Here is a 10247-nt window from a genome sequence, read left to right as displayed (position 1 = left end):
CTGTGTTTTGCTTTGCTTTCTTTGCACTGTCTGTAACCACATCCTACGCAGTGCGCAAGATGCCAATGGTTTCAAGAACTAGAACCAATGTCTTTCCTGAAGAACAAAATATTTAGGTCTCTCAAATACTTCTATCATAGCCTACTTCTAGTATCGTTTCCCCCCACTCTACCCTATGGCCAGTTATGATCACATTTATACATTAGAATGAATGAGGCATTTATATAGTGCTTTCATATGTAATACTGTACACCCAAAGCACTTTACAACATCAGGGAATCAAGTTCAACACACTCAGTCACAAGTTTATACCAAAGGGTTTAGAAACATTTAGGATTCAAAAGCCTATGAATGTTATCCTACAAGAAAAATAAATGTTATGATTAATTTTTTGAGGGAATTTTGGTAGAATTGTACAACAAGTACCGGCTGATGGATTTGGACATGGAGGTATACTACCTCCATACCCTGTCCCACCCGGTATCTGTCTGTTCTAAATCATCACTATTTAAAGACAGCACTAAGAATGTTTTGTTGACCTGCCGCCGGGAAATTGGAATTACTCTTCACCGCAAAGCTCAGCCAGTCCTACAGCCACACTTCGCTGGATCCTTTCAGCCCTTTGCATCCAGCAAATCATCAATCACCCCATCAAGGTCGGTCAGAAATCTTGGAGTAATATTTGATGACCAGCTGACCTTCACAGACCAAATTACAAAGACAACTCGATCATGCCGGTTTGCTCTGCACAACATCAGGAAGATCAGGCCTTTCCTAACTGAGCATGCAACACAACTTCTGGTCATATCTTGGCTGGATTACTGCAATGCTCTTCTGGCTGGATTTCATGTGCATCATGTGCAACTAAACATCTAAAAATGATTCAGAACTCTGCAGCTTGTCAAATTTCAACAAGCCCAAAAGAGCCCACGTCACTCCTCTGTTCATCTCTCTTTACTGGCTACCACTCACTTCTCGCATCAAGTTCAAGGCATTGAGGGTTACTTACAGATCTATCACAGGCTCAGCTCCCTCCTACTCTTTCACTGCTCCTACGAGTTTACGTCCCTATCAGAAGCCTACAATCAGTCATTGAGCAACGACTCATCGAAAACTCATCTCTTCCGTGAGCACTTAACCTCATAAAAAATATTTTTAAAACTCTTTCCTTTTCCCTTAATCCTCCCTTGTCTGGTTTATGCTACTCTGAGAAATGCCTGCACTTTGTATTTTGAGCACTTCCTGCTTGTTTTTGTCTCTTCACGATGACTCGCTTTAAATTTAGTCCTAATTTGTAAGTGGATTTGGATAAAAGCGTCTGCTAAACTACTAAATATAAATATTATATTATATCCAATCATAAACATTTGAACATGATTTTAATCTGAAAAGTTTATTCTCACAAGATATATTCTTAATTTATAGTGCCATCTAGTGTTGAATATTAAATACTTGCTACTCAAAAGAAAAGGTACTTCACGGTACATAGAAATGTAATTACTAATCTACTCTGTATGTTATTCATCTCATATTTTGAGTATTTGCAAACCTTTATGTGATATAACAGTACGTACATTATGAAGACAGTATACGCATATTTTTACATTTGACTCATTTAATGTGTACGTATACACTAGTATTGCGTTTCTCTGAAAGGGAACTGGGTGGGACAGATTAATCCTGCAGTGAAGCAGAGCCCCCCTGAGGAGGCATGGGGGAAGGGTGCTGGTGGGTCACATAGATTGTCTGTGATCATATCCGTGAGCTTCCACACAAAGCTGCTTTTTAGGGCACTCACCCTTCATCCTGCTTCAGACTCCAGTAGTCCATTTCATTTTCTCCACAGCCAGTATCATTTTAGAAAACAGACAGTTGGAAGTGCACAAATGGTTCATTACAAATGAAGATGGTACATTATGTAAATGACTGAATGGGTATTTGGCCTTAGGACTGCATTATGCATCCCTAGTATTGACATCCCATGCTGTGCATTTGTGTATATTCTTTGACCATAGTATAGGCACAATATGGATTCAGAAAACGTGCATGATATAACAAATTTTAAAAGTATATAATTTGACTGCATGAATAAATGAGAAGTTGCTTATAAATATTTAATTGCAATAAGAGCAAAACAAAAATGGTGTAAAGCAAAACATACAGTATGGGGCAAGGATGCTCGCGGGTCAAGTATGCTATATTATTTGTTCTGGTATAAAGTGGATCAGAGAAAATATAGGATAATGAGAAAGTGCCAGTGACAGTGTGTTTGCAAGAGTCCTGTATGTTTGGTACTCTGACCTTGTGGGGGAGTGAACACAACGATGTGCTTGTTTTTACCCTTTTACTGATCCAGCAGCTCTTATAATCCACTGTTTAAGCTCCTTATCTGTAGCACTATTTTGAGGAGAGAGGAAAAATATATGCTATCTACCTTGCTTTTTATGGAGTCTGAGTCTGATCTTTATTATTGACTGTTTATTTATAACAGAAAATTTTCATTTTAAATAATGTCTCTCAGAAAATATATAGACGTTCTGTGGTCTTATACCTGCAAGTGCATTTGATAATGGTCTGCTTTATTTTAGATGTCTGTGATACAGCCCTTTTGGCTATTACGCAAAATGTATTTTGTTTTGATAACCATGCATTTTTAATAGTATGGATGTCAGAATATTGAAAGCATTTTTAGTTATTTATAATTAGCCTAATACAGATCTAACTTTTGATAATCAGTCAACAGCAAACAAATATGTTGTTATTCTCTAATTATGAGCATTTTCATTGACCTATGGACATTATTTTGATATTAACTGCAGTTATTTAATCTAATTTATTTTAAAATTAATTTCATACAAATGTAATGAAAGGGTATACATTTGACACCTGCTTTCATGTTTTAATGTTTTTTTACAACTTGCTTTGTTTAAGTAGGCCTACCTAAAAAATATAATGAATAATAACCCAAAATGTAGGCTAGTACTTCGTAAGAGTAACTGAATAGTAACCAATCTGTATGGATTAAGATTATTTAGACAACTGTAAATTAACCCCTATTGATATTGTAGCCTGTTGTGGTTTGTATTACTATAATAATATTAATAATAGTGACAAAAAGAAAGTGACAAAAAATACACTAAATATGTATAATGTAGTAGGCTATTACTTATACATATTTGTAGTATTAGTAATCAGCTCATTAGCCACAAACAGCACTGAGCACTTTCCACGTGTCTTGCTGGTACCGTGGCATAAAATGAACTACAATTACCATGAAGCATTCCCAATAAAAGGGCTTTCCTTCAACGCGAAGCAAGAGGCGCAACGCCGAAACACTGACTGGGTGTTATAGTTCTACATAATAGATTCGTCGTTACATCGACCGACAGCATAGTTCTAAAAAAACAACAAGTCCTACAATGCTTTGCGCCGCAATCACAGAACGTGATACGCCACGGTAAATGTCCGTGTGTAGGCGAGTCACGTGTAGAGTCCGTTGATCTCGTTTCGTGTAAGCAGTGAATCTCTCCTGTTTGTTCATTTGATTTGGGCCCCGTTTCATGTTGTTTTCAAAACAACATTTCGTGTAGATTTATCTATCTTCGCCGAAGAATGAGCGACAACGATGATATCGAGGTCGATAGTGATGTGAGTATTGTATTTTGTGTTTGTACTCTACATGTTTGAGAATTAAACCTCTTGTATTTTCAATTCTTGAGCCTCAATACGAGGCTAGCCTGTTAGCTAGTTAGCCAGCCTAGCCTCTGAAATCATTTTCTAGCCAGCCTAATGAGAATATCCAACCAGATGAGCAATTACACACGGGGTCGAGTCAATACTTGTCTCCACATTTGTACATTTGCGATGCTATGTAACGTTACTAAAACAGTGCATTGCATCCATCAATAGCCAGTTAAGTATCACTCTTACAGCTGTAGCTACAATTGTACTTTCTGTTCTGTTTTCTTACAGGAAGAATCACCGACATTTCACTCTGTGGTGCGTAATAAGTGGAGCAATTAATCCAGTTTAACCTTTAATGCCGAAAATATCTTCTCTTTTTGAGATTAGCTACCATTTATTTCCGGGTAGGTACTGAACAGCCGTAACTAATTTGCATCGTTGGACGACACAACAAGATAGACTCCTGCCTAAAGGGGTAGATGTGGTGGATTCGACGAACACGAGCAGAGACACACACAGTCTGCTTGTTTTGAGTCGGTTCAGGGAGTTCAGTGCTCTACAACAGGGCACTTGCTGCAGGAGGGAGGGAGGGACGTGAGCGCAGGGCTTATAGCGAGTGCGCGGCGCGATAGGCTAGAACGCTCGCGTCATAATTGACGAACGAATTCTCTATAATCGAGCGTTTTAGTGTGTCGTGTCGCTACGCTAGCAGGTGTACATGCAATATTATTGCACGATGTCCATACGATGGCGGGGTTGTAATACATGCCTTTCGCCCCTTTGAGATATTGTTTTTCTTAGATTACACTGTATGAATTAACAAGCAACATTAAATATTAATCCTGAACCTTTAAAAAATTCAAAATTATGTAGGCCTATTTACACCATTATACTTTTCCAAACATTTGACTTTCTGTGAAACGCAAAAGATTTTTGGTAGAATGAGAAAAGGTGCTTCTGAATGGAGACTGGAAGTTTGCCAGTCCCTAATATTTTTCTGTTTGAAATATTCTATTTATTCTACAGTCATACAGGTTTGGATCAATGTGAAGGTGTTGATGATTATGCAATTTAAATTAGTCAAATATTGCTTTAAATTAACTGTAAAATTTCCAGTCTGGCCAGTAAATTAAGGGGCTTGGTTTCTGTCAGGCTTTCACACCTTGCGTTACTCATGCTTTTGCGATTAAAGCACAATGCTTTTGTTTTTGCCATTGACATCATAATATCAATAACACAGAGGCTTGAACAATTGCGTGCACCTGCTGCCTGGCTTCACGTCTTAAACATGCATCTTTAAAGAGAAAATGTAGTGTAGAAATGCGGTTATGGCATAGAGTAGCTAATTACCAAAACCAATTCGAAACTAAATTGCTTTATTAAAAAGATGTGACAAAGTCAAAACTGTTAAATGTCTCTCAGAAAATGAAATAATAAAATGGATTGAAATGTAAATTTGGGCATTTTCAAAAACTTAAAAAGGCTGGAGCTTGGGATTTTGTGGGATGGGACCAATCTTACCAGAATGATCTTACTATGTATTTTAAAGACTTAAGTGTTGATCCATAGTTTTTGTACCCATTTCTGCACAGGATTTTTTTCCCCCCACATGTAATCCTAACCTCAGCATGGCATGCACTCTGGCTGCTCTGTTTCTCTACAGAATGGGCTTGTAGTGGACCCCTTCACACCCTATATTGAGACTAATTTTTACCTTCATCATGAAGTTTAACACTAATAGTTATATTTTCGTTGCCATTTTTTGGCTTCCCAACCAGTAAATGTATTTTGCCATTAAAGAGCTAGAATATTTACTCGCATTCAAATCAGTCCAAACCTGCATGACTGACTTGAGTTCTGTGGAACAAAAATAAGATTTTTCGAAGAATGTTTCAACTGTCTATGTGCTGGAGGTTAATGCAGTCCAAAATGACTTTCATTGAATGGACAATAAACATGTTATGTGTTCCACAGTAGAATGTCATACAAGCTTGGAATGACGTGGTGAGTAAACAATGATAGACGTTTTGTTTCACATTTAGTGGTGGCTGGTCAGTCCTTGTAAAGTGTATCGGTGGGGTTCATAGTGGGATGTTTAAAAAGAAGCAGGCTTCTTTTCACTAGCTTTGAGTTTTCATTGGGTAGACTGGAGACACACGGTCTGCAATGTCCCTAAAGTCCTGTTTATCTCCCCCTTCTTTTTGTGCTGGGAGGAAATATATTTTTTTTTATCAGGATGTTGAGATCATAAGACAACAGAAGTGCATGTTGAGGAGTATATTCAAAGCTTTCCTCAGCAATACTGCTTATTATTTTGCTTTCTTTTGTCATGTATAGCCTTTATACCTATGATTTTAATAGAGACATTGCTGATGTTTTGATAAAATTGTGGAGAAGCCATATGCAGAGTATAGTTTTCACTATACTGGAGCACAGAATAGCCCTTGACATGTTGAGTAGTCTGTCACCTCATGTGGATGTAATACAATCCTGACATTGGCAGTGTACAGTGTCACCTTTTAGACATCAGACAGGCAGCCTGGATCTGCCAGTAACATTATGGCCACACCTCGCTCTTCCAGGTGGTGTGTGTAGACATTGGAATGTCTTTGTGCTGCCCGGTGGCACTTTAACATTTGGATAACTGCTTTCGTTTTGCCCTTTTTTCCACGGAATGCGAAAGAGGCTCTTGTTAATGAGTCACTGGATTCAAAACTGGTTTTACAGCTGTGCCTTTATGTAATAACAGTGTCTTGGCCAAGCCTAGTGACATTGGACTCCAGTGACCATGTTGTTTTTTTCAGCGGTCTCAGGGTACTAAAACCAGGCTTAACGTAGAGACTTTTTGTGGGATAGTGCAATTGCAACCTTTTCATTACGTCCTAATAGCAGATATTTTAATTCAAATATTAGTATGTCTAAAATTAACTGATGGAAGTTATAATAAATTGTGCGTTAGCTAAGGATGTTCTGACAAACATGGTCCAAAAGAATAAGCTGTAAAAAACTGACATCATGCAATGTGTTTCTCAAAAATGTTTTTAGAATTGCCATTATCGCTTTATTAAAACAATAGAATATAGTAGTTTTTGTGGACATTTAAAGGTCTACATTTATATTTTAAAGTTTAGTTGAACTGTAAATGTTTCCTTATTACTAACACTGTAACCCAATGGCACGATGACAAGCGAAGAGGCTGAAGCCATTGTGATTCTCTCATTGCAGGCAGACAAACGGGCACATCACAATGCGCTGGAGCGCAAACGTAGGGACCACATCAAAGACAGCTTTCACAGCCTTCGGGATTCCGTTCCCGCCTTACAAGGGGAAAAGGTTGGTAAATGTCATTGGTATAACCATGAGTAACACAAGAAGGCATAAAGGATGTTTGTTTTGTGTGCTTTTGGTCAATGAAATGTCTACTATATTACATTGTAGCTGTTAATTAAATGTGATGGGTTCAAATGTACTAATGAGCTGATTTGCTTTTGTTGATTTCCATGATGAGTAAGAAGGTTTAAGTTGGAGGGTGAGAATTACAAGTGTAATGAGAATTGAGAATTGAGAGCAGAGTAGATCCAGACTGATTGATGTGATCCATGTACAGTTGTGGTGCCAGGAAGCATTACAGGAGGAAATGCGGTTTCTCCTTCCTCTTGTGTGTCTTGTATCTAAAATGGAGAGCTCAAGAGTGTAGTAGAAATAATTGTTTGACCCTTATGTTAGAGCTACATTTCTTCTAGGTATATATGCAAAAGTGCATGGTTTCTGTTATTTTTTTTAGTCTATTAAAATGAATCGCATGAATAGGGATGCATAATTTATTAGTACAATTTGTTATTGGATGATATTAGAGATTTTACTGGTATCGCTTGATATTGGATGTTTCGTTTTGCTCTATTTTACATTTAGATTAAGCTAGTGTTAGATAATGGCAAATGTAAAGATAAACTTTATGGGTATGATTAGGGGTGGGGTTGGGGATCAGGGGGTGGAGATGGGTAGGCTTAGGGGTGGGGTTAGGGATCAGAGGGTGGAGATGGGTTGGATTAGGGGTGGGGTTGGGAATCAGGGGGTGGAGATGGGTAGGCTTAGGGGTGGGGTTAGGGATCAGAGGGTGGAGATGGGTTGGATTAGGGATGGGGTTGGGGATCAGGGGGTGGAGATGGGTAAACTTAGGGGTGGGGTTAGGGATCAGAGGGTGGAGATGGGTTGGATTAGGGGTGGGGTTGGGGATCAGGGGGTGGAGATGGGTAAGATTAGGGGTGGGGTTAGGGATCAGAGGGTGGAGATGGGTTGGATTAGGGGTGGGGTTAGGGATCAGGGCATGGAGATGGGTTGGGGTTAGGGATCAGAGGGTGGATATAGGTAGGAGTAAGGATTGGGTTAAGTCTCAGGGGGTGGAAACGGGTAGGATTAGGGGTAGAGTTAGGGATCAGGGCTGGATATGGGTAGGATTAGGGGTGGGGTTAGGGATCAGTGGGTGGAGATGGGTAGGATTAGGATCAGTGGATGGATATGGGTAGGATTAGGGGTGGGGTTAGGGATCAGTGGGTGGAGATGTGTTGGATTTGTGGTGGGGTTAGGGATCAGTGGGTGGATATGGGTAGGATTGGGGGTGGGGTTAGGGATCAGATGAATTAATGCACATGCAATTGTAGTAATGAACCAATTATAAATCTGTCATTAGGAAAAATATAGAACATGAATTATAGGTTATTGTTCAGCAGTGTATTTAATTTCTTAGTCAATCAAAAGCAAGGGATAACAAAATTTATACCTGTAAATTAGACAGGTCAGATTAAACACTTGATTTTTCTGTTCCCCTTTATTTCTGAAATGTGTAGCAACCAAAAGAGAAGGTTTTTAAGCTGTTTGTATGTGTTCATTAGGGTTGTTGTTGGGATGAAATGGGTCTGGGGGTTATGTATGTGCAATGATACTTCATTCCTTGCGTCAAATTCTAGTTTTTCATTTGTTGCTGACAGCAATCTATCAAACAGGCATCCCGAGCTCAAATCCTAGACAAAGCCACAGAGTACATCCAGTACATGCGACGAAAAAACCACACACACCAACAGGACATTGACGATCTGAAGAGGCAGAACGCCCTGCTGGAGCAACAAGGTGGGTGTCGCTGTGTTATTCCATGCTTTTGTTGGCCGTTTGCTATCTGGTCATGGTGATTTGTGCCAGTAGGTTTGTGTGATGAAGGAAAAGCCTAATTTGACTTAAGGAGCTTTTGCACTACACGGTACCAGCTCGACTCGGCTCGCCTTTGTTTGGTTTTCCACTGTGTAAATGTTGTACCTGTACCTGCTTTTCGGTACTTTTCTTTTGTATCGCCTCCGGTGAGGTTCTAAGCAAACTGAGGCGATACTAAAATGTGACGCGAAAACAATGCAGACTGCTGATTGGTCAAAGAGAATCGTCACTATTCACTGCGTCATCATTGCACACATCAGATGGAGTATCCAGAATAACCCCGCCATTTTTAAATAGTTTGGCCAGAGATAGTTACCGTACTTACTACTATTATTATGGCAACCCGGAAGAATACGCCTTGGTCAAACGAGGAGGTGCAGACCTTCCTTTGTTTGGTGAGAGCTTGATGGGGCAACGTGGAACGAAAGACGTCTTTATGACGACCAGGTACTATTTGTGGCGGTACTGTCTGCAATAGGAAAGCGAGGCGAGTCGAGTCGAGCTGGTACTGGAAAAGCGTCATTAGTTCCCTTGTGCCTCAAACAACATGATTTTGAGTAGAAATTGAAGGTGTTGTCTCGTCTCTTTAAATTCCAGTGCGGGCACTGGAGAAAGTCAAGGGGACCACACAGCTTCAGGCCAACTACTCCTCTTCAGACAGCAGCCTGTATACCAACCCCAAGGGCAGCGCTGTATCAGCCTTCGACGGTGGTTCCGACTCGAGCTCAGAGTCTGAGCCGGAGGAACAGCGTTCCCGGAAGAAGCACCGTGGGGAGGATAGCTAAATAGCGGATCCTCGGCCCGCTCCACAAAGTTCTCCTCTGAGGGGAGGGAGAGTCACAGCATTGGCCTGTTTCTTGTTGTATTTTGTGTACCTCAATCTTTCCAAACCACCTTGATCAATCTCTTTCAGTGAATGTCAACCCACGATTCAACGCCTGAAGAAATCTATTTGCCGGGGTTGGAAGAGCGAGGGACGCCAGTTACTGGAAGAACACTCACGGAAAACACGCCTTGTTTTTACTCTCCCTCTCTCTCCGACTCTGTTCGTCCATCTTGCGTCCTGGCACACGCAACAACAAACGATGATTTAAACCCAAAATGAGGCAGCTTTGCAACTTAAGGACTTGATGCTTTGTTGTTTTTTTGTTTGTTTTTTTTGTACCCTTGTCTGCAATCCCTCCAGGTGGAAATTCAAAGAGGTGAATGAGGTGTACAACTCCTAGCACTGCTAAAATATTAATTTTTGTTGAACATCTTAAATCCTGCTTAGAACTTACCCATAGCTGAATTGTCCCGAGTGGTTTGCCTTTCTAAATATGTTACTTTTCCATAAAGGATTGTTTTTAAAGCATCTA

At 40.0% G+C, this 10247-nt stretch overlaps 1 protein-coding gene across 4 annotated transcripts; it reads left to right on the top strand.

Annotated features, from left to right (window-relative positions):
* The first annotated feature begins 3326 nt into the window (after nt 1-3326).
* max (myc associated factor X) lies at nt 3327-9884 on the top strand. Of its 4 annotated transcripts, none has more exons than XM_039692634.2 (5): nt 3482-3648; nt 3973-3999; nt 6910-7017; nt 8688-8811; nt 9487-9884. In XM_039692634.2, exons 1-5 carry the CDS (start codon nt 3613-3615, stop codon nt 9672-9674), a joined length of 483 nt encoding a protein of 160 aa, XP_039548568.1. In that variant the 5' UTR covers nt 3482-3612; the 3' UTR covers nt 9675-9884. The 4 variants fall into 4 exon arrangements, with proteins under 4 accessions (XP_039548569.1, XP_039548568.1, XP_039548567.1 ...); XM_039692633.2 differs by having other exon boundaries at nt 8673-8811; XM_039692635.2 differs by lacking the exon at nt 3973-3999 and having other exon boundaries at nt 3327-3648; nt 8673-8811.
* The last annotated feature ends 363 nt before the right edge of the window (nt 9885-10247 follow it).

Source organism: Pimephales promelas, chromosome 13 (genome assembly GCF_988280905.1).
Source record: "Pimephales promelas chromosome 13, fPimPro1.hap1.1, whole genome shotgun sequence".
Lineage (NCBI taxonomy): Eukaryota > Metazoa > Chordata > Actinopteri > Cypriniformes > Leuciscidae > Pimephales > Pimephales promelas.
The sequence above is the reverse complement of the archived record's forward strand: the minus strand, read 5'-3'. Positions and strand labels throughout refer to the sequence as shown.